Here is a 25,376-nt window from a genome sequence, read left to right as displayed (position 1 = left end):
GAAGTAATGAAAATTGAAACAAAAACTCTCCCCTTGTGTATCAAAACTGACGGTTTGGCTAGGGTGAAGGAAGAGGAGAAAGTTTGTTGGTTAATAGCTTGTAAAGTCTTACAAAGTTGGTTAAAGGATGGTTGTTCATGGGGATAACAAGTTAACTAGATTCTAATTGTTAAAACTAACTAGTTACTTGCTAAATGATACTTACAAGTTGTAAAAATGGACTAGTTAATCCATTAACATAAGTAGGGTGGGCTCATAAGCCCAACAACACTAATCCAAGCCCAAGTTCAAGTATTTATCAAGTTAAACCAATTTAAGCCCAAGTAATTAACTAGTAACCATAGTTAATCAAAATGATTAATAAAACTTATCATGAATGTAAATAATACTTGAAAATATTATTCGTGCAAGTTCCGGGTGTCACAAAGACGTTTCGGGCAATTAAAGTCAAGTTCGGGCAATCATGGCAACATGTAAATGTAATAACGTACATTCGTTTAATCACACGTATTAATAATAATAATTATTAATAAATAAATGTTGGAAATTCCGGGGTCCTTACATACAACCTAGGTGACTATCACTAAAACAACGTTCAAGTTCGCCTACTTACATTAGGCACTAGCAGTCTAGGGCACTAATTTATACACGAAATAAGGCCCCCCATAATCACACTTTGGACAAGCACTAGTCCTAGTTAGTAACCTACTATAAGGCACTAACAAATCTCAATCTGACCGGTATTCCTACAAGTCCCGCAAATAATGCACTACCGTCAATAAGTCTAAGACTAGGCACCTATTCCAAGGTCACCTAATTCCGTTAGAGTATGCTATGATACCACTTGAAATGATCCCAAATCCGTTTACCAAAAATGAAGCACTTTTTTTGGTTTTTAAAAATAAGTTAGGTCCCAGTATACCATTCATAATACATAACATTTTCAACTCTGTTTTAACCAAAAACGTAATATCATAACGTTACGTTTAACAACTCAATATGGCCCTTGGTACACAAAAGACGCATTACAAAGCATTTGCAATAATGACCCAATTACACAAAACACGGGTTAATACTCAATAACCCAACCCGATACCAAGAGCATAATCTCGGGGACTACCAAATCCCCAGTCCGCGTCCAAATGTCTGAAAGCTAATCCTCCAAGATTAAGCAACGCCTAACAACCCTAGTCTAGCAACTAGGTAACTCCGCATCAACAATACTTATAAAAAGGTAAACAACGAGAGGGGTAAGCATAAAGCTTAGTGAATGCAATAATTATACATATACATATATAATCTACTTACTTGCAAACACTTACACAAATACCGCATACATGCTAGCAATCTAATTAGCATACCATCGCAAAGTATAAAGCTAATAATCTCCAATATCGCAAGCTAGCATAACCAATAGCATATATTCATCACAATATTAAATGCTAAATAAACAACATACCCACTATATGGTTAACCATAAACGTTATGGTGCTACCGACTCATGGTTCACACCATACGTAATGCTATGACACTACCGGCTCCTTGGTTCACGCCAGTACGCATTTGAGTCATACTCTTTTATAGTGCTACCGGCTCCTTGGTTCACACTTTGGCGCTACCGGCTCGTGGTTCACACTTTAGTGTTACCGGCTCGTGGTTCACACTTTGATGCTACCGGCTCGTGGTGCTCGCATCAACCCAATATCAAGATGTTACCGGCTCGTGGTTCACATCATGACACCCGTCGCATATATGTTATGGTACTACCGGCTCGTTAGTTCATACCATAACATTCACAAATAAATACACTATATACATACACGTATAATTATTCCACTCACCTTGGAATGCCGCAAGTCATGTACAACATGATCTCCGTCCTCAAATCCGAGAAAGTAACCACTTATATCACACATAGGTATAATATACACATAAATAGCCATTCTCTAAAAGAGAACCTGACACAAACATCCCTTAGCCGAGGGATCACACCTTGCTCGCCAAAACCCACCCATTTAACACCTAATGGACACAAACCAATTACCACTTCGGGTAGTAATTCAAACCAACATAACAAAGTACAATTTAACCCAAATTATACTTTACACCAATTAGACCAAACCTAGGTCTTAACACTAAATTACTACTTAGGTAGTAATCATTTCAAACACCAATTACACCAAAAACCCCAACACGTACAATATTGACCCATATTGCTTTTGACAACGTTTGACTTATATTAAAATACCATTTTAACCCAAAATCACTTTCACGTTTACTTTCATTCAAAAATGCCATTTAACACTTAACAAAAGTGTTTAACATCCATTTGACCAAAACTAGTGTCATCATCAAGTTTGACCCAATTCAATTTACCCATTTTGACTAAAGTCATAAAAACGCCCCATAATCACTAACGACTAGTGATTATATTTCTAAAACACCAATTAACACCTAAATCAAGTATTTATATACTTGATTCACCAACACTTGACTCAAAACTCATTTTGACACCAAACCAAGTCAACACCCATTTTGACTAGTAAACTTGTTCTTAAGAACATCAAAATCACCAATACACTTACAAACTAGTGACTAACACCCAAATCCATGACAAATACTTCCAATTTCGTCATCAAACCCTAAACCCACAATAATCGGGTTTACTTACACAATACATACAACAAAACCCCCAATTTCATGAGAAATGGGGTTTATAACCATAACTAGCTCAAACCCCAAACATGAACAAGAACCTTAAACAATTAAATTCAGAGTTAGAACTTACCAACACTACCACAACGTAGCTGTGAATGAGATGAACAACTTTAACTCTCGCGACTTGACCCTATTCACTCTTCTTCTTCCTCAAACCAAGCTCTCTCTCTCTCTCTAAAATGGGTTCCTCTCTCTAGAAATGGATGAGAGTGTTTGTGTGTGTGTGTGAAGAATGAGATAGAGATAAGGTTTGGATCAGTTTTGGGGCTTAAAACCCGTTCATAAGTGAAAAGACTTAAATACCCCAAATTAAACACCAAAAACAAGTTCAAAATGGTTAATCAGCACTTCTGTTGCGTTTCGCGACTACCTGTCGCATTTCGCTACACCCCAAACGTGATACACCCTACCAGAACGCGACAAATCGACCAGGTCCAGGCTTTTTAAGGCTGTCGCATTTTGACCATGTTTGTCGCGTTCCGCGACGTACCAAAACGCGACAAGTGTGCTCCAAACGCGATAACTGCAGTTCTCAGCTTCCATTTAAAATTTCAGGGACCGAGGTTGACAGATTCTGATTCTGATGTAAATTCTGAAAATGCATAAGTTTAGGTTGACTTTCAGTGACACTTTCTGATGTATAAAATTCAGGGTGTTACAAATAAAAACTTTTAAGTCATAAACACAAATTAAGATACACGTGTAGATCGTGAAGATCCAAAATAAAATATCAATAATCTGCCGTTAGTAGTATATTTCTTAATGAAACCGAATTTCTCGAATCTATTGCATTTTGATTAACCACGAGATACCGATTAAACCTCATATGATTATCAGGAGTAAAGATGAAGTAACATGTAAATGAAAATGGCGATTATATTCTTGTCGGAAGGAAGATTTGGGAAGATTAATTGTCAATTAATATTAGGTTTAAGAATTTGGGAGAAAATTGTTGTTGTGAGTTTGTAGGTTATTGAAGCATTCACATTCGGAGTGTGTGTTCATCGGACGTAGTCTAACACGAGGCAGGAAGAAGTTGGGCCTGTATAAACATGAAGTAGCACCTTGAATTCAAAAATCTCTTTAAATCTAACAAACGTAACAATCACTGTCCTTTTGATAATGCACCTCACCTTGAATTCATCTCCACACAAGATAATCTCTTTCTCGAATCCGAATTCCTTGAAAAGGAAATCTGGGAAGCTATCAACGACTGCGAAAGTTCGAAAGCACCTGGCCCTGATGGTTTTAACATGAAATTCTTCAAAAAATATTGGGACCTTATAAAACACGATCTCATTAAAGCGCTAGATTGGTTCTGGTCCAATTCCGAAATTTCTAAAGGCTGTAACGCATCCTTCTTCACCCTCATCCCCAAAAAATCTAACCCTATTGGCTTGAACGAATATCGTCCTATTTGTCTAATAGGAAGTTATTATAAAATTCTAACCAAAATCCTCTCTAACCGCCTCGTCAAAGTCATCCACAAGGTCATTGGGGCTGAACAATCAGCCTTCCTCAAAGGTCGTAACATCCTAGATAGCGTGCTAATTGCGAACGAAATCGTAGATGAACTTAAACGTAAAAAACGTAAAGGACTCATTTTCAAAGTCGATTTCGAAAAAGCTTTTGACTGTATCGAATGGGACTTCCTATTTAACACCATGCATTACATGGGGTTTGGCCCTAAATGGATTAGTTTCATTCGTGCTTGTCTTTCCTCTTCATCTATCTCCGTTCTAATCAATGGCTCTCCTACTGACGAATTCTACCCCGAAAGAGGTATTCGTCAAGGTGACCCAATCTCGCCTTTTCTTTTCATAATCGTCGCCGAAGGCCTTAACATCCTCACTAAACGGGCCTTATCAAGTGGCCATCTACGTGGAATCAATGTTGGTAATGATAATATCTCAATCACTCACCTTCAGTACGCTGATGACACAATTTTTTTTGGGGAATGGAGTAAAAGAAATGCCAAACACATTTCCAAACTCCTCAAATGCTTCGAGAAAATCTCTGGACTCAAAGTCAACTTCCAAAAAAGCAAACTCTAAAGTATCGGAATTTCTCCCCAAGAGATTGAAGATATGGCCAAGTATATTAGCAGTTCCTCCGGCACCTTTCCCTTCACTTACCTTGGTCTTCCCATCGGTGTGCCTTCATCTCACCCTTCCTCCTGGCAACCAATTGTGGATAAGTTTGACAAAAGACTTTCAGACTGGGTGGCTAAATCGATTTCTTTTGGAGGTCGACTTACCCTCATTAAATCTATCTTAAGCAGCATACCACTCTATTATTTCTCCCTCTTCCATGCTCCTTCCTCCATCCTTAACCTCTTTGAATCTAAAAGACGCAATTTTTTTTGGGGTGGGTCATCAAATGAAAATAAAATTAATTGGATAAAATGGGATCAAATTCTACTACCCTATGATAATGGAGGTTTAAATGTTGGTTCTCTTTTTAGTAAAAACATCTCACTACTATGTAAATGGTGGTGGCGCTTCAAAAATGAGAAACACGCACTATGGGTAAAAATTATTACTAGTATCTATGGGGGGCGGGGGGTTGGAATCTAACGTTTCTTGCAGGAACATTTCAGGTCGCACGGTTTGGAAAGAAATTATTAAAGCTGGAAAAATCGCGGATAGCACGGGCGCCTCATTCTCTTCCTCCATCACAAAATGTCTCGGGAATGGTGTCTCCATCAAATTTTGGAATGACATCTGGTTCGGTTCGGAACGATTTAGCACACTTTTTCACAGATTATACATGCTTGAGACAAATAAAGATGCTTCGATCGCTGAAAGAATTACACATAGCAATGGATCTTCAGTTGGTAACTGGTGCTGGACAAGGCCTCCTACTGGTCGGGCAACAAACGAAATCACGGAATTAAACAACATTGTATCTTCCGTTACTTTATCTGACAAACAAGACTCCTGGAAATACAATCTAGACCCCACAGGAATTTTCACCACCAAATCTTTGACACTTCTGATCAACACCCCAAGGCTTGGGAGTAACGCTTTAAGCTTATCGATTCCCCGTAACAAACTCCTACCTCAAAAAGTATATATCTTCATATGGAGAGCCATTCAAAAAAAGATTCCGGTTAGATTAGAAATTGACAAAAGGGGCATTGATCTCGATTCCACTTTATGCCCTTTATGCGAATTGAATATAGAAACCACCGAACATATCCTCAGTTCTTGCCCCAAAACGGCACTCATATGGAAACTTATCCTCGATTGGTGGGCCCAAGACTATTCTTTAATCTCCAATCTTAACGATGCCATCATCAATAAACAACCATTCGCTCTCAGCAATTTCGGCTTTTCAATATGGCAAGCAACCAAATGGATTACTTGTTATATAATTTGGAAACATAGGAACTTGAAAGTATTTTCCAAAAAAACGTGGTCCCCTGGTTCGATTATATCCGAAATTCAAACACAAAGTTATAGTTGGATTTCCAAAAGATCGCGCAAAAAGAAATCAATCGAGTGGCATCAATGGCTCATTAATCCTTCTTTCTTTGTTGCGGATACTCCCCACCGAGTTGGGTTTGGCTAATTTTCCCACTACTTCACATGTGTAGCCCACGGATTCCATTTCTTCTATTGAGGGTTTGATTAATCGGGCTAGTTTGTGTAACTTTGTAGGCGCTAGATCGTCACTGTTATCCTCTCTATCCCGGCTTGTTCTTTCAAGTTCTCATTCCCTCTTTAGTTTTAATGGTCCTCGTAGGCTACCCGCGATTTAATAGCCTCCAATAATTGTACTTCCGTTCCAATATTGTATAGATATGTATAGGGCCCTGTAACTCCATTTTTATTAATAATAATTAATTTTGCTTTTAAAAAAAAAAAAAAACATGAAGTAGCATTAACACTTCCAAAATAGCTTTAACACCATAAACAAAAGGATGCTACATCACTTGACAGTATTATAGTTTCATAAGTTCAACCATTTGTAACTGCAACAACCACCAAGTACGATCAACAAATTCAGTCAATATCAAATAGAGGTGTTGCTTGTAACAGAAAACACTAAATCATTATTATTATTGCTTCATATTAGATAAAAAAAGTTAAATTATATTACAACAAACAACATCCATTTCACCATTAACAACCATCAGAGATGTTAGAACTCATTAACGAAATGGTCGGTCGATGAGACAACGAATTAGTGTTCAGAAAAGTCCTAACCACCATAAATATGAGGTAACCGAAGAGGGGAGGCGAAGGGAATAAAACCCACCGGCAAAACCTGACTGGTAGATGAAACCGTGGATGTGGAAAGAAAACTCTAAGATCTTTAAATATTAAGTTGGACAACTCTCACAAAAAAAACTCGGCACTAAATATTTATTTAAGTATTTTATCACAAAAAAATATAATAATGACATCATGCTAAAGCAAAATTAACGAATAATTAACTTAATAATAACATTATCATTTTATATCTTTATATGACTATAGATATAGATATTAGATATAGATATAGATAGATAGATATTTAAAAAATAAAAATAAAAAATTATGTACTTTGTACCCGTACCAAAGACTCCACCTATATGAATACACATAGATAGAAAGATAGATTGGGTAATTAGCAAGGTTGATAGGCCCGCTGTATTCGGCCCAAATATATTGGCCATTAAGTTATAGTAAGAAAGTTGAGATCATTGGAATATCAGAAATCAAAACCCTAAAATCTGAAGTTTTTATATAAACCCCCTTTCTATTAACAACTACACATAAACCCTAGCAACCACTTAAAACACAACGCTCAATCGGCTCACTTATTTTTACCAAACATGAGAGCTCCTATCAGAGCCGGTACGTTTCTCACATCAACATTGAATTAAACAATCAATTTTATGCTTTTCATTTTATAACTAATTATTCTTTCAATAATTTTTTCATTTACAGGTCGTGGTGGCGGCGGTGGTTTTAGAGGCGGCCGTGGAGATGGAGGTGGTAGAGGAGGTGGATTTAGCGGTGGAAGGAGTGGTGGAAGGAGCGGCGGAAGGGGCGCCGGTGGAAGAGGCGGTGGTAGAGGACGTGGTGGGCCCGGAGGTCGAGGAGGGCGTGGTGGTCGAGGTGGTGGAATGAAAGGAGGAAATAAGGTGATAGTTGAGCCACATAGACATGATGGTGTGTTTATTGCTAAAGGGAAAGAAGATGCACTTTGTACTAAGAATATGGTTCCTGGTGAAGCTGTTTATAATGAAAAAAGAATCTCTACTCAGGTACATATTTTGGTCTTTACTTAATTAGTTTGTATCATGTTTAAATTTGTTAACCGTATATTTTGGTGTTATGGTTGTATAAATACCTTTTTAAATTAGTATAATTGCTGTATTGTTGTATGAGTACGTTTATCTGGATGAAACACACCTGATTGGCTGATTATCATTTTTTTCATTGACATGTTAAGTTATTGATATTATTATAACTTGTGAAATGCTACAAAACTAGATATCTGATTATCATGTTGTCAAACTATATAATTCAGTTCAAACACTTAAGTCTGCACGTTTTGTTACTATTGTTTTTCGTGCAAAAGGAAATTTATAATCAACTCTCAATCTTAAATACCCCTTTATATTCAAATTTAAGTGGATTTTTTATTTTTTTACTAAGGATCGTTATTGTACAAAGTATCTGTATTTAGCTCTTTTGAGTATGCACTACGATGTTAATCGAAAAGTTGAGCTAAAATAGGTGCAACTAAGCTCAACGAAATTTTGTATAGCAAAAAGATTACATTTTTTTTGATATAATATTTGTTTTAATCTTGATAATGAAATGCTGTTAATGTATAAAAATTTATCTTTTTTTCTGCTATTCATCATTAAACAAATGCTTCATGCTTGCATACTTTCAATTTTTTTTGTTTCACATGGTTGATATTATCTAAAATTTGGCTCTGCATCGATATCCTTGTTTAACTACAAGCTTGTCATAAGAATTTAATAATTCAATACGTGGGGAGCTTTATTCTATTCTTGCATTTGATAATTACTCAACTTCGTTTAAATGTTACTATTTTCTATTTGTTTCGATGTAAAAAAAAAATTGTTTGTCATCAGAATGAAGATGGAACAAAGACAGAGTACAGAGTATGGAATCCATTTAGGTCTAAGTTGGCTGCTGCTGTTCTTGGTGGTGTTGACAATATCTGGATGGTAAGCTTTTCTATTCAGTGACACTAGACTCTCGCTTTTTGCGTGCAAACTGTTCTAACTTGCTCTTCTGACTGGTTTAGAAACCTGGCTCTAAGGTGCTCTATCTAGGTGCTGCATCGGGTACTACTGTGTCTCATGTGTCTGATCTTGTTGGCCCAGTAAGTAGTTAAATACATATAATATTGTTTTCTTTTAATTTTGATTTCTTAATTCTAAATACATATAATATCTACTCTTATTTTGTCTTTTATTATTAGACTGGAGTTGTGTATGCTGTGGAGTTTTCTCACAGAAGTGGTAGAGATTTGGTTAACATGGCCAAAAAGAGAACGAATGTTATTCCTATTATTGAAGATGCTAGGCATCCAGCCAAGTACCGAATGCTTGTTGGCATGGTTGATGTTATATTTTCTGATGTTGCTCAACCTGATCAGGTTTGCTTGCACCTACCATGGGCTCTATATCTCTACCTATTTTGGTTTTGCACTTTCATTTATTACTATTAACATTTTTAGATTGAATTAATGTTGCATTTTTGTATAGTTTTCTAAAACTTTTTTTTTTTTTTTGAAATTATTTTTCTTCTTTGCCAGCACAAGGGTTTATGTATTTGCGAGTCATGTATATAATTTGTACTGATTATGTTTTTCTAAATATTTTATTCTGTATTTTGTTTCTAAAAGTACATGACCTTTACAAGAGCCAGTTAATGGTATCAATGCGTAACTAGATATATTCTTTTCAGTTCTTTATTATTATTATTTTTGTTTCATTTTACATTAAATCAAGTACAAAATAGCATATGATGAGCTACTCGGATTCCCCTTCACGACATCTTGGATGATGCGAAAACCGAGTTTCTGATGCGTCCTTTTTAACTCTTAGATATAGATGTAGATTTAGTTTAGTGTATGATGAGCTCTACTCGGATTCCCCTTCAGGACATCTTGGATGATGTGAAAAACGAGTTTCTGATGCATTTTTAATATAAACCTTTTGTTGTGCTTAAATGTTTAATCTCTATTTTTTCTTTTTTACTTAAAATTGTTTTTTTTTTGTACCAACCTCGTACTTGTTTTTCTTAATTAAACTTTTGTGGGGTGATCATCACACACCATTTTTAGCCCATACACATACACACTGTATTTTACATAAATGTACTATTTTGCCCTTGCATTACTATAAAGATCCAGATGGTAATGTTGATTAATACAAGGGTAGGATTGAGATTTCATGTAGAAAGATGTGTATGGACTAAAAAATGGTGTGAGGATCACCTCCAATTTATATTAAGGTATTTTATTTTTTCAGTCATTATTTTGTGGGTACAGGTACAGTTACCATATTATATGCTAATATAAATTTCATTTGAAACTTACATTGATGCTAAGCGTGTTCAATTGCTATTATGTCGATTGTCAGGCTAGGATTTTAGCACTCAATGCTTCTTATTTCTTGAAATCTGGAGGCCATTTTGTTATCTCCATCAAGGTTTGTTCTTTTTTCTCTACAACACACAAAGTTTCAGGTTTTTGTTGATTTCCTTTTCTTTGATATTGTAGATACATGAATAGTCTCTGCTCTAAATTTAACTAATGTTGTTGAGTTATTTGTATTATTTTTAATTTGCTTTTATATTTATATGAATGAAATCATAACCCTGTTATTTTTATTTTTTTTTGTGAACTCTTCAGGCAAACTGTATTGACTCAACAGTTCCAGCAGAGGCTGTATTTGCTTCAGAAGTGAAGAAGCTTCAAGCTGAGCAGTTTAAACCAATGGAGCAGGTCACCCTTGAACCCTTTGAGCGAGACCATGCTTGTGTCGTTGGAGGCTACCGGATGCCAAAGAAACAGAAACCCGCATCATAGATGAAATCACCGATTTTGCTTTTGCACTTCTGTAGAATTTTCTTAGGTTGAGCTTGTTTTGTTTAAGAATATTATTTTGTGACAGATGGTTACTTTTAAACTCTAAATCCATAGTAAGATAGCTATCAACTTTTGTTAGCAGTGGGCATGTGTGTAACAGTGATTGTTGAAGTGGCATCTAGACTTTTTAGCCATTGTTTTTATTTGCAGTGTTTTATGTTTTACGGAGTACTAGATTGGTGATCGTTGAAAGAAAAGTAATGTACAAATGTAAGGTGCGTTTGTTTGCCTCTTAATGGAACGGTTCAATGCTGAATCATTCAGCATTCAGTGTGTTTGTTTCTAACCTCTGAATGACATATGGTGCTGAATGGTTCAGAATTCAGTGTTGAACCATTCAGAGATGAAACACTCTCTTAACCATTTTCTCTTAACCATTAAGAGCATAAATTTTCTGTAAATTTCTCCTCAAATCCTATCTTGAACACTTAACTAACAAGTATATTGAATATTTTATTTATGTTACACTTTGATAAGGTAATTTTACTCGGTTTATATCGTTCATTCTAAATGATTATCAAACAGCTTATTTTCATTCAGAACAAAATTTATTCAGAGGCTTTGAATCATTCAGATTCTGAACCATTCAGCGTTAAATCATTCAGTTTTATCAAACGCACCAAATCTCTTAAATTGGCTGGTCTTAGGTTTGACTGCTTGAACATATAACAATACAAGCCTTCAAGATTAATTTATGGTGCTTTAGTATCATCTTCTACAGTCATTATCACTCCAAATATACATAAAAAATAATCATGTAGCTATTTTATAATTGATATTTGATAAGTGTTGTGAATATAATTTAAGTAACACTGAAAAAGCAAAGCAGAAGTCTTAAATTATTAAAGGAGCAAATGAACTCTAAATTGTTCAGAACTTTTAATTGATTAAATGCTAATCAATTGCTAATAGCAGTGATGTTTTATATGCTGAATACATAATTTTACCTACACCCATCGGCAATTTGGCACTAGGCGATAGTAAATAAAGGTATTGGAATTTTAAGATTTTTGGTAGCTTTCATTTAAAACAATACAAAAAGGTCCTAATCTTAAAGTATATGGTCTGAAATATCATTTTTTTTTTGTTTTTTTTGGGCCAAAAAAACTTAAATTAATAATGATAACTTCATCAAAGGAATGAAGATTACCAAGAACAAAAATACAGTGGGAGAGGCTTTAGAAGCCTAAACAAAAAACAATAGAACATGATGAAAGATTGAAATCCTGATACAGCAATAAGAATGGATTGATTTCCCAAACACATGCTTGAAGACCATGACACAAGTATGGATTCATCGCCCATAAGAACACCTTGAACTTGAAATTTCGCACGTTCACCGAATGATAAGTGTACTGTCTGTTAAATTTCGCATTTGAAATTTCAGTTTCTTGTAATCACCATATGCATAATATTGAATGATTAGCCTGAATACAGCATGATACGAATGTCAACCACTATATAAATATCATCTGAAGCAGAGGACCGAAACCATATCTTCCTGTTGATCGGTGATCGGCTAACATGATGCCTTCAAGGCAAGTTTGCAACTCTAATACTTATAAAAAATCAGTGGCTGGAATAGATGCAAATCCCAGCCTGTTTGGAAAGCAGCGTTAGAACATGAAAAACGGAATTGATGTACGAAACCAAATTACACATGACGTAAAAACATAAAGTGAAGACAACTCATCTTTTAAGATACGATTGTCAAGCCAATCGTAGTGCCGAAAAGAAATATTCTTCCCATTTCTAAGCTTCTACTTCCATAGATCAAACCCCGTCATACAATCCATCGAATCCATTTTTTGTAAGTTAATGATCTCGTTCCCGTCATACGACCTCGTGATTTAATCTTGGGCTGCGAGAATTTCATGAGGTGGTCCTCATGGTTTAGGGGTTTTGGAAGGGGTTGCATCATCGGCCATGTTCTTCATCATTTCATCAAACTTAACCATCTCTTCTTTGTAAGTAAGCTTTTTTGATCCCACCATTTGACTTTTTGATTTAGCTTTTTGGATTTTTAATTCTTGACCTACAATATGACTAATTTCGCTAGTTGTATCAAATACATTGGAAATGCTTGGTACCTCATCTGTCCATTGTTTTATTTTGGTGGTTCCATCTGTCATTTTATCAACCTGTTTCAAGCCTCTTTGTCGAATGATATCACAATCTGTCTGAAATATCATTTATCATAAAAATGTAAATAATCTTAGAGGACTCCCAACGCACTTGTAAATCATCCGTGAATTATCTTCCTTTCATGCACATTAATATTAACACCATTGGTAATGTATAGCCAATGTATTTGTCGCCAAGGAATTCGTGAATATACAGCCTAAATCATCACGGACCTCATTGTTTTAATTGATGATACATTTGGCTTTAAATTTTGTACAATGGTTTAATTAATCAATGAGGAAATGTATGATGGTTAGGAGTGAAATGTGATGTATTAGTGATAGAAAGTAAATGAGAAGAAAATAGTGACTTGATGTGGTAGTGTGTTAATTTGAAAAATGGTTGAGAGTGCTCTATTATAATAATAAATCTAGTACTTGGTAGTTTAGTTTATTAGTGGTCCTTCACTCCTTCCTAGTAAAGGCAGGCATATACTTGAATAGTATCACCAAGAAAATACACACACTATGTATTAATTTAATGGGTTTAATAATTTGGAGATGGTAAAAGAAAAGAAATAATCTTCTAAACCACAAATTTTTAACATCAAGAGTACCAAAGTTGTTTTTGTAACTCGTTCATCTGGTAGATCTTTGTAACAGTTACAAACTGCTACTCATTCGAACTTAACACTCATCATTAGTGAACGGGCAACATCGTCTTTCAGAAAGACAAAAATGTGTGTCGTCCAAAACTTCAAATGCAGTATGTGGTGTGATCCATAAGGCTTAAAGGGATCAAAGTTTATTATGCAAACTAAAAGGATACAAACTGTGATTCTCATAAAGGATATTTGTTTCATCTTTGATGGTTCAAATACTACTATCTATTCAATGGGTCATCCAAATACTACCCACTCCAAATACAAACAAAACTCTTCTTAAAACAAATACGGTCACCTAAATAATGCACGCTCTTTTAACTGCGTTTCTGCTTCTTCGTATCGTGATCCTCTTCCTCCATGGCCTTCAATTTGCTCTTTATCGCAGCTATTTTTGCACTGCGATTCATTTGACCCGACCCGTTACCAAACAGATTCGACTTATTTGAACCGCTACCACTCAAATTCCCGGTTTTGCTCCCCATTTCCATCAAGTACTTATCCCTAGAGAAGCGCACAACTAAAGGGCGTCCACATACCAATTTACCATGCATTTTTTCCTTAGCCACCTTAGCTTCCTGCATTCTTACTTTAAATAAAAAAAATCACAAATTTGCAACACAAAAAAATGATTATATCCAGCAATCAGCATAAACTTACCTCCTTGGTGCTGAAATGTATAAACGCATAGCCGCGCGGTTCGCCACATTTTGGGCCACGAGTATGCCAAAGGAAGTCCTCAAACAAAATCTTTCCAAACGGAGAGAACATTTTAATCAGAGCAGCCCTGTAAGAATAAAAGTTACAAGATGAGCGGGTTTAGGTGTGTTGGTTAACAGGTCAAAATGGGTGGGGTTGAAATGGGCCAATTCAAGTATCAGTCTGCATGGGTTCTCACAGAACTATTTTGCCTGCTTTAAAATTGTATCATAATGTGTTGATTAGAATCACAATACAGTACGACCATAATACACTTGTATAGTTGTATGCACTGTTGTAAAACACCCGATTACTCCCCAATTAATCACCGATTACTCGTTATTAAGAATAGTCCGTCCAGATTTTCTAAAATCCGTTTAATTTTAACGTCGGTTAATGTTTCAAAATCGAATTTGTTGATCAATGTCCGTTAAAGTCAAAATTGGTCAACATTTGATAATGAATTTAAACTAAAATTTTAGAGTTTATAAACAAAAAGAATGATTTTAGATAATTATGTTAAAGTTTATGTTCATATTTATAATTTTCTTTTATATATACGCATATAATTTTGAAATTTATTATTTAAATGTAATAAATGTGTGAAAAGTACATCCGATTAATCCCCGAATAGCCGATTACTCCTTCCAAAATCATGACCGATTAATCCCCGAATAGCGAATTTAACCTTGGTTGTATGAATTGAAAATTAAAATAGACTCAGGGTGACTTTCAGCCTGTTTACACCATTTACCCTGTTCACTTTTAGTCAGGGTTTTGATTTGACAAGCTTAGATGAAATATAGCACAAATCAACGAATTCAAAGCTATATGCGCCAAAATTGGCATCTGGGGAATTTCGATAAAGGTTGCTACGAAAGGGTATGTCTTTGCTTACTCTGTTATTCTCATATCAAGGTTACCAACATAGAGTCGACTTTCACTATTTTCATCAAAAACAGCACTGTTATCTTTGTCCTGCATTAGTTAAACACATCCTTGTTATGAAGATTTCATATAAAAAGCAACAATCTTTTTTTTAAGATATCAAGAGGTATCATATTTACGAGAAGCATGATATGACAAAATCTGCAAAGGCAGATAGTGAAGTTCAGGTCACAATACTAACCATCTAGAGGAAATGATCTTGATGACAATCCTGCTACTGTTAGTTTGGCAATATTGTGATTGTAGCTACGTTTATTAAGAGTCTGCAAGCCTGGTAATCAGTTTGACAATCGAGCACACATTATTAGAGAATGGACTACGAAATTATAAATATTGGCTCTCAAATCAGCGATAACAAAGGAATGTAAATGATTCGTTCATGAATTATAAATAGACAAATCTTAAACGGATGCTAAAAGTAATGATGTTGAAGAAAAGAAATGACAAAGTAACTTGGGAATATATCTTATATTAAGGATTCTCTCATTAAGAACACACATTGTTTTTGAGGTGTTGTTAGCTTTTCAGTCTGCAGATCTTGTTAGGTCTTATGTCTGCGCGCCCACATAAGTATAGCAGTATAGCAGACTGTTTGTTTTTCTGAAGACAATAAAATAATGTCTTATTCAGTCTGCAAACTCGCAGACTTAGAAATATGCTTCTAAGTGTTGCATAGAGGATTAACAGCCATAATAATATATATTCTTCACTATTTAGCAAACAGACTTTTAGGCCACATCTTCTCTACAGACATGATCCGCAACATGATCCGCAGATCATCACACAAAAACATCTTAAAAAACAAACAGCACCCGAGGTTTAGAGGCTTATTAATCTCCATTCAATAATTTTTAATACTAAGGAACTTAAAGTATAACACCATTTCTCCATGTGCACATATACGTATGCTTAGTGGGGATATTCATGCATGGAAAATAGCATTTACATATAACTGAAATAACTTTGGTTTTCAAAGAAAAAATCTATTATCAATATTCGAGACTTTCGAGGCAATCAAGCTATGGATGATGCATTTCCAGCCCTATTTATATACCAACCATAGGTTAAGGTAACCTTTGGATCTCTGAAACGTGTTCTGTGTTTGGTGGTTAGCAATTGAGCATAGTTTGAAGATAGACATCAAATACCATGTAACATGAAGTTTAATAATTTCTGTTTTGTTAATATCAAGATGGTAGAGAGATGTTGTAACTAGGCTGGCAATGGATGTCCGATCCATTTACATGGATATGGATGATCAAAATGGATGATAAGCGGATATGGATATGGATGATGTGCAAAATTAGTGGATCAGATATGGATGTCAATTTATCATTTACGGATATATCCATTTATCACCGTAATATGTATATACATATAAATATATACATATTTACTTAAATGTATGCATATACATGTACATATCCTTATACATGTACATATAAACTACTAAAATGTTATCGAAAGTATAGATTGTAAAGATACAACTATGTGAATAGTATTAAATCCAAATATCTTGCGTATATTACATATCGTAGTTAAAATACTTTGATGATTTAATTTCTTAGTATGAATATCTTTAGAAAAACTTAACATCCAAAGGATATCCGATAACCCGCTAAATCCAACGGAATATGGATATGGATAGATTAAATATATTTAAATGGATATGGTTTAATTAAAATTAAACCGATATGGATATGGGATCACCCGATCCATACCCGATTCATTGTCATCCCTAGTTGTAACCCTAAAGTTCAAATAACAAAATTAATGAAGCAAGCATCGTACAATTTGATTTCAAACAATCATACTGCTTTTCCAATTAGTAGCATATTCGTTATACCAAACATATGAACTGTACAAATTATGAAAATAATATAAATTCTCAATTTTCACAAATTAGAATAGATGAAGGGAATGGACTTGCAAAATAGAAAAAAAAAGTGGTGTCTAATTACATAAAAAAATCAAAGATAGTGTGTGTAACTAAGGATTGTGATGATTATGATCGTGATTAGTATTACCTTATTAGTAATTGACAATTTAAAATCTGTTCACGAGGTCAACTTCATCAGCTAGGGTTCCAAATCCTTTGAGGCTTTGAGCAGATGGATGCGAAACGGGGATACGCGATACAGTTCTCATTATTATTATGTATGTGAAAAATATAGAATTCGGGATGGGCTTGTTTTTTTTTTTTTTTTTTTTTTTAAAAAAAAAAGGAATATTCGTGTAGAACGTTTTCAAAATGAAATGAAATCGACTTCAACATCAACAAAAGGATACAAAGCAGAACCGTAAAGGCTCGTACCTATAAAGCAACAAAACAAACTATGTGCTATTTGTAAACAAGCCATTACCTAACCCGAACAATTACCATAGACACGCTAAACTAAGGGTCTGTTTGAAACAGTTTTAATTTAGAAAGAAATGAAAGGGAATGAAAATCTATTTTAATCTATTAGCGTTCCTCCGTTTTTAGTGTAATTTACAAGAAAGAAAGGGAAGGAAGTGGATTGATATTTTAGTGTAATTTTCCCTAAAACACTTCCTTTCAAATTGGAAGGATCCGGTAAGATCAAATGGACGAAACACAAAACAAGGACCTGAGATCCTTATCGAAACTAGGAAACCATCAAAGCATCAACCATGATTCCAATATTACCAATTTACCTTCCATCGTGTTGTAGTGACCCGAACTTTTCCATGTTTATATATATTAATTAAGATTGATATTTACATGACTAAATGTTTCCAACATGTTAAGCAATCAAACATGTTAAGACTTGATTAATTGAAATATGTTTCATATAGACAATTGACCACCCAAGTTGACCGGTGATTCACGAAACGTTAAAACTTGTAAAAACTATATGATGACATATATATGAATATATATATAGTTAACATGATACTATGATAAGTAAACATATCATTAAGTATATTAACAATGAACTACATACGTAAAAACAAGACTACTAACTTAATGATTTTTAAACGAGACATATATGTAACGATTATCGTTGTAAAGACATTTAATGTATATATATCATATTAAGAGATATTCATACATGATAATATCATGATAATATAATAATTTAAAATCTCATTTGATATTATAAACATTGGGTTAACAACATTTAACAAGATCGTTAACCTAAAGGTTTCAAAACAACACTTACATGTAACGACTAACGATGACTTAACGACTCAGTTAAAATGTATATACATGTAGTGTTTTAATATGTATTTATACACTTTTGAAAGACTTCAATACACTTATCAAAATACTTCTACTTAACAAAAATGCTTACAATTACATCCTCGTTCAGTTTCATCAACAATTCTACTCGTATGCACCTGTATTTGTACTCGTACAATACACAGCTTTTAGATGTATGTACTATTGGTATATACACTCCAATGATCAGCTCTTAGTAGCCCATGTGAGTCACCTAACACATGTGGGAACCATCATTTGGCAACTAGCATGAAATATCTCATAAAATTACAAAAATATGAGTAATCATTCATGACTTATTTACATGAAAACAAAATTACATATCCTTTATATCTAATCCATACACCAATGACCAAAAACACCTACAAACACTTTCATTCTTCAATTTTCTTCATCTAATTGATCTCTCTCAAGTTCTATCTTCAAGTTCTAAGTGTTCTTCATATATTCTACAAGTTCTAGTTACATAAAATCAAGAATACTTTCAAGTTTGCTAGCTCACTTCCAATCTTGTAAGGTGATCATCCAACCTCAAGAAATCTTTGTTTCTTACAGTAGGTTATCATTCTAATACAAGGTAATAATCATATTCAAACTTTGGTTCAATTTCTATAACTATAACAATCTTATTTCAAGTGATGATCTTACTTGAACTTGTTTTCGTGTCATGATTCTGCTTCAAGAACTTCGAGCCATCCAAGGATCCGTTGAAGCTAGATCCATTTTTCTCTTTTCCAGTAGGTTTATTCAAGGAACTTAAGGTAGTAATGATGTTCATAACATCATTCGATTCATACATATAAAGCTATCTTATTCGAAGGTTTAAACTTGTAATCACTAGAACATAGTTTAGTTAATTCTAAATTTGTTCGCAAACAAAAGTTAATCCTTCTAACTTGACTTTTAAAATCAACTAAACACATGTTCTATATCTATATGATATGCTAACTTAATGATTTAAAACCTGGAAACACGAAAAACACCGTAAAACCGGATTTACGCCGTCGTAGTAACACCGCGGGCTATTTTGGGTTAGTTAATTAAAAACTATGATAAACTTTGATTTAAAAGTTGTTATTCTGAGAAAATGATTGTTATTATGAACATGAAACTATATCCAAAAATTATGGTTAAACTCAAAGTGGAAGTATGTTTTCTAAAATGGTCATCTAGACGTCGTTCTTTCGACTGAAATGACTACCTTTACAAAAACGACTTGTAACTTATTTTTTCGACTATAAACCTATACTTTTTCTGTTTAGATTCATAAAATAGAGTTCAATATGAAACCATAGCAATTTGATTCACTCAAAACGGATTTAAAATGAAGAAGTTATGGGTAAAACAAGATTGGATAATTTTTCTCATTTTAGCTACGTGAAAATTGGTAACAAATCTATTCCAACCATAACTTAATCAACTTGTATTGTATATTATGTAATCTTGAGATACCATAGACACGTATACAATGTTTCGACCTATCATGTCGACACATCTATATATATTTCGGAACAACCATAGACACTCTATATGTGAATGTTGGAATTAGCTGTACAGGGTTGAGGTTGATTCCAAAATATATATAGTTTGAGTTGTGATCAATACTGAGATACGTATACACTGGGTCGTGGATTGATTCAAGATAATATTTATCGATTTATTTCTGTACATCTAACTGTGGACAACTAGTTGTAGGTTACTAACGAGGACAGCTGACTTAATAAACTTAAAACATCAAAATATATTAAAAGTGTTGTAAATATATTTTAAACATACTTTGATATATATGTATATATTGTTATAGGTTTGTGAATCAACCAGTGGCTAAGTCTTACTTCCCGACGAAGTAAAAATCTGTGAAAGTGAGTTATAGTCCCACTTTTAAAATCTAATATTTTTGGGATGAGAATACATGCAGGTTTTATAAATGATTTACAAAATAGACGCAAGTACGTGAAACTACATTCTATGGTTGAATTATCAAAATCAAATATGCCCCTTTTTATTAAGTCTGGTAATCTAAGAATTAGGGAACAGACACCCTAATTGACGCGAATCCTAAAGATAGATCTATTGGGCCTAACAAACCCCATCCAAAGTACCGGATGCTTTAGTACTTCGAAATTTATATCATATCCGAAGGGTCTCCCGGAATGATGGGGATATTCTTATATATGCATCTTGTTAATGTCGGTTACCAGGTGTTCACCATATGAATGATTTTTAACTCTATGTATGGGATGTGTATTGAAATATGAAATCTTGTGGTCTATTATTATGATTTGATATATATAGGTTAAACCTATAACTCACCAACATTTTTGTTGACGTTTTAAGCATGTTTATTCTCAGGTGATTATTAAGAGCTTTCGCTGTCGCATACTTAAATTAGGACGAGATTTGGAGTCCATGCTTGTATGATATTGTGTAAAAACTGCATTCAAGAAACTTATTTTGTTGTAACATATTTGTATTGTAAACCATTATGTAATGGTCGTGTGTAAACAGGATATTTTAGATTATCATTATTTGATAATCTACGTAAAGCTTTTTAAACCTTTATTGATGAAATAAAGGATATGGTTTGTTTTAAAATGAATGCAGTCTTTGAAAAAACGTCTCATATAGAGGTCAAAACCTCGCAACGAAATCAATTAATATGGAACGTTTTTAATCAATAAGAACGGGACATTTCAGTTGGTATCCGAGCGTTGGTCTTAGAGAACCAGAATTTTGCATTAGTGTGTCTTATCAAGTTTGTTAGGATGCATTAGTGAGTCTGGACTTCGACCGTGTTTACTTGAAAAATGATTGCTTAACAAATTTTGTTGGAAACTATATATTTTTAACATGTGAATATTATGTGATATATTAATCTCTTAACGCGTTTGATATTATGTGATAGATGTCTACCTCTAGAACAAGTCCCATTGACTCACCTAATAATAATGAAGAGTCAAATGTAAATTGGAATGATTCGTGGACTGATTCACAAGTTTCCGAAGAGGAACCGGAAGAAGAGTCGGAACCGGAAGAAGAATCGGAACCGGAAGAAGAATCGGAACCGGATGAAGAAATAGAACCGGTGGGGGAAATAATAAAACAGTTAAGTAAAAGAAAATCCTCAACCAACCGACCAAGGTTAATTATGGTCAATGGTGTTTCCGCCAAGGAAGCAAAATATTGGGAGGATTACCAATTCTCCGATGAATCGGATTCCGACGAGAATTCCGATGATGTTATAGAAATTACCCCAATTGAATTTAAAAAGGCAAAAGAAAATAATAAGGGAAAGGGCATAAAAATAGAGAAATCTAATTCCAACCCCAATGAACTTTATATGTATCGTCAACCCCCGAAGTCCTTAAGTTGTAACAATGACCCGGGAACCTCTAAACCACCAGGTTTTTCTAAACCAATGTAGAAAACGACGGCTCGTATTAGGGGAACATCATATATCCCTAGAAAATTGGCAAAACGAACCAAAACCGAAGAAGAAGAAACAAGCGAGTCGGAATAAGATAGTTGTATTCGTGTGGTGTAATATATGTAATATAGTGTACTTATGCTTTATGATATATGTAAAAATTGCTTGTATTAATAAGTATTTTTTTATGAATCTAACTCTTGTCTATTTTACAGTATAAAAACACAAAATGGATAGACAACCCAATATTTTAAGAGACCTACCCGGAGACATGATTGATGAAATCTTGTCTAGAGTCGGTCAGAATTCTTCGGCACAACTATTTAAGGCGAGATCAGTTTGTAAGACATTCGAAGAACGTTCCAAGAATGCCTTGGTTTATAAAAGGCTTTCGTTTGAAAGATGGGGGATATCACATTGGGAAATCCATAAGTTACGATGTGTTTACTTTGACGCATATATTGCGGGGAACCCAAATGCTATTTTACGCAATGGGTTAAGAAATTATTTTGACTCAATATATCCGAATATTGGACTTCGTGATTTAGAAAAAGCGGCTAACATGCAACATAAAGAAGCATGTTATGCTTACGGATTAGTAATGTTCGCTTCTCACCAAAGTGAGAACAAGAACATCGGGCTACAACTATTAAACAAAACGTTCCCACAAGTGACGGAGTCGGTAATTGGGGTAAGAAATGAGGTTTTTAGATTGTTACGGGACTGTTGGACATTACGTAACCCTCGTCCCTTTGACGACGTTACAACACGCTGTCTTATCAACGGCCATAACAGTTATGTTCCACAAGACCAAGGATGGGAAGTAGTCCTAGTAAAACCAGAATGCATGACTTGTTTCTGGACGTATGAATTACGTGTCTTTATTGCCTTTGCTGAACGACTTGTGTACTAGCTAGAATTATCTTCACAACCATCTTGTATCAAATTTATTGTGTGCTATATTTCATGATATATGTAAAATAAGCGGTATTGTAAGTTTGTAAAATATTGTGTAAAAGTTTGAACGCGAAATATTATTATAATCAGTTTTTCATATAGAATTGTAGTAGTTGAATTGTATATTAGCTACTAAGTATGAACTTAACGGGTAGGTACTACCAGAATTTAAACTTATAAAACGCTAATATGAAGAAAAAGCTTTTATAAATGAGTTCATATTATGCTACGAAATACTATTAACTACTCTTAAATATTCTGTATGATTAACTTGTTCCATTTGACTATTTTGAAGGAAATGACACCGACTACTCGACACACCGTGAATATGAATGAAGAGGAATTCCGTACTTTTCTAGCTTCAAACATAGCCGCAGTACAGGCTGCGCTACATACCAACAATAACCTTGGATCTAGCAGTACAGGAAATCGTGTAGGATGCACCTACAAAGAATTCACTGCCTGCAAACCTTTGGAATTTGATGGAACCGAAGGACCGATCGAATTGAAATGGTGGACCGAGAAGGTCGAATCGGTGTTTGCCATAAGTAAGTGTACTGAAGAGGACAAAGTGAAGTACGCTACGCATACCTTCACAGGTTCTGCGTTAACATGGTGGAATACCTATCTAGAGCAAGTGGGACAAGACAATGCGTACGCACTACCGTGGTCAGCATTCAAGCACTTGATGAACGAGAAGTACCGTCCCAGAACCGAGGTCAATAAGCTCAAGACAGAACTTAGAGGGTTACGAACCCAAGGATTTGATATTACCACGTACGAAAGACGATTCACAGAATTGTGCCTATTGTGTCCGGGAGCATTCGAAGATGAGGAAGAGAAGATCGACGTGTTTGTGAAAGGATTACCGGAAAGAATCCAAGAAGATATAAGTTCACACGAGCCCGCCTCCATACAACAGGCATGTAGAATGGCTCACAAACTAGTGAACCAGATTGAAGAAAGAATTAAAGAACAGACTGCTGAAGAGGCCAATGTGAAGCAAGTTAAAAGAAAGTGGGAGGAAAACGGTGATAAGAATCACCAATACAACAACAACAGCAATTACAACAATAATCGCAACAATTATCCCAACAATCGCAACATCAATCGCAACTACAACAAACGGTCCAACAACAACAACAACAACAACAACAACAGCAACTACAACAATCATCCCAACAACAATAATAACCGCAACAACAACAACAATCAGAAGCAGCTATGCCAAAGGTGTGAAAAGTATCACTCGGGGTTCTGCACCAAATTTTGCAACAAGTGTAAAAGAAATGGTCATAGCGCGGCGAAGTGTGAGGTCTACGGACCAGGGGTTAATAGAACGAAAGGAACAAATGGTGTCAGAACGAGTAATGGCGGAGCAAGTAGTGTCGGAGCAAGTTATGCCAATGTAGTTTGTTATAAATGTGGAAAACCGGGCCACATTATTAGAAATTGCCCGAACCAGGAGAACATGAATGGACAAGGCCGCGGAAGAGTTTTCAATATTAATGCGGCAGAGGCACAGGAAGACCCGGAGCTTGTTACGGGTACGTTTCTTATTGACAATAAATCTGCTTACGTTTTATTTGATTCGGGTGCGGATAGAAGCTATATGAGTAGAGATTTTTGTGCTAAATTAAGTTGTCCATTGACGCCTTTGGATAGTAAATTTTTACTCGAATTAGCAAATGGTAAATTAATTTCAGCAGATAATATATGTCGGAATCGAGAAATTAAACTGGTTAGCGAAACATTTAAGATTTATTTGATACCAGTAGAGGTAGGGAGTTTTGATGTGATAATCGGTATGGACTGGTTGAAAGAAGTGAAAGCAGAGATCGTTTATTACAAAAATGCAATTTGCATTATACGAGAAAAAGGAAAACCCTTAATGGTGTACGGAGAAAAGGGCAACACGAAGCTACATCTTATTAGTAATTTGAAGGCACAAAAACTAATAAGAAAAGGTTGCTATGCTGTTCTAGCACACGTCGAGAAAGTACAAACTGAAGAAAAGAGCATCAATGATGTTCCCATTGCAAAAGAATTTCCCGATGTATTTCCGAAAGAATTACCGGGATTACCCCCACATCGATCCGTTGAATTTCAAATAGATCTTGTACCAGGAGCTGCACCAATAGCTCGTGCTCCTTACAGACTCGCACCCAGCGAGATGAAAGAACTGCAAAGCCAACTACAAGAACTTTTAGAGCGTGGTTTCATTCGACCAAGCACATCACCGTGGGGATCTCCTGTTTTGTTTGTCAAGAAGAAAGATGGTACATTCAGGTTGTGTATCGACTACCGAGAGTTGAACAAACTTACCATCAAGAACCGCTACCCACTACCGAGAATCGACGACTTATTTGATCAACTACAAGGCTCGTCTGTTTATTCAAAGATTGACTTACGTTCCGGGTATCATCAAATGCGGGTGAAAGAAGATGATATTCCAAAGACTGCTTTCAGAA

At 34.9% G+C, this 25,376-nt stretch overlaps 3 protein-coding genes and 2 non-coding genes across 7 annotated transcripts; 4 read left to right on the top strand and 1 right to left on the bottom strand.

The window, feature by feature from the left end:
- The first annotated feature begins 5,268 nt into the window (after window positions 1–5,268).
- On the top strand, window positions 5,269–6,291 carry LOC139840788 (uncharacterized). Its single transcript, XM_071831035.1, has one exon. It carries the CDS (start codon window positions 5,269–5,271, stop codon window positions 6,289–6,291), a length of 1,023 nt encoding a protein of 340 aa, XP_071687136.1.
- A 1,132-nt stretch (window positions 6,292–7,423) lies between these two features.
- LOC139839895 (rRNA 2'-O-methyltransferase fibrillarin 1-like) lies at window positions 7,424–10,986 on the top strand. The gene is made up of 7 exons (XM_071830099.1): window positions 7,424–7,562; window positions 7,656–7,975; window positions 8,819–8,914; window positions 8,995–9,072; window positions 9,172–9,348; window positions 10,337–10,405; window positions 10,609–10,986. The coding sequence occupies exons 1-7, from the start codon at window positions 7,541–7,543 to the stop codon at window positions 10,783–10,785; spliced, it is 939 nt and encodes a 312-aa protein (XP_071686200.1). The 5' UTR covers window positions 7,424–7,540; the 3' UTR covers window positions 10,786–10,986.
- LOC139846279 (small nucleolar RNA snoR60) lies at window positions 9,711–9,782 on the top strand. Its single transcript, XR_011759005.1, has one exon. It is a non-coding gene; the product is annotated as a small nucleolar RNA snoR60 (small nucleolar RNA).
- Window positions 9,820–9,893, top strand: LOC139846280 (small nucleolar RNA snoR60). The gene has a single exon (XR_011759006.1). It is a non-coding gene; the product is annotated as a small nucleolar RNA snoR60 (small nucleolar RNA).
- A 2,826-nt stretch (window positions 10,987–13,812) lies between the features above and the next one.
- On the bottom strand, window positions 13,813–17,422 carry LOC139844228 (uncharacterized). 3 transcript variants are annotated; one of them, XM_071834447.1, is made up of 5 exons: window positions 17,305–17,422; window positions 15,459–15,548; window positions 15,228–15,307; window positions 14,291–14,417; window positions 13,813–14,208 (listed from the first exon to the last, which is right to left on the bottom strand). In XM_071834447.1, the coding sequence occupies exons 2-5, from the start codon at window positions 15,459–15,461 to the stop codon at window positions 13,948–13,950; spliced, it is 471 nt and encodes a 156-aa protein (XP_071690548.1). In that variant the 5' UTR covers window positions 15,462–15,548; window positions 17,305–17,422; the 3' UTR covers window positions 13,813–13,947. The 3 variants fall into 3 exon arrangements, with proteins under 3 accessions (XP_071690548.1, XP_071690549.1, XP_071690551.1); XM_071834448.1 differs by lacking the exons at window positions 15,459–15,548; window positions 17,305–17,422 and having other exon boundaries at window positions 13,813–14,219; XM_071834450.1 differs by lacking the exons at window positions 15,459–15,548; window positions 17,305–17,422 and having other exon boundaries at window positions 13,813–14,215.
- Window positions 17,423–25,376: the final 7,954 nt, after the last annotated feature.

Source organism: Rutidosis leptorrhynchoides, chromosome 4, assembly GCF_046630445.1.
Source record: "Rutidosis leptorrhynchoides isolate AG116_Rl617_1_P2 chromosome 4, CSIRO_AGI_Rlap_v1, whole genome shotgun sequence".
In the NCBI taxonomy this organism is placed as follows: domain Eukaryota; kingdom Viridiplantae; phylum Streptophyta; class Magnoliopsida; order Asterales; family Asteraceae; genus Rutidosis; species Rutidosis leptorrhynchoides.
Note: the sequence above shows the minus strand (reverse complement) of the source record. Positions and strands in the feature narration are given on the sequence as shown.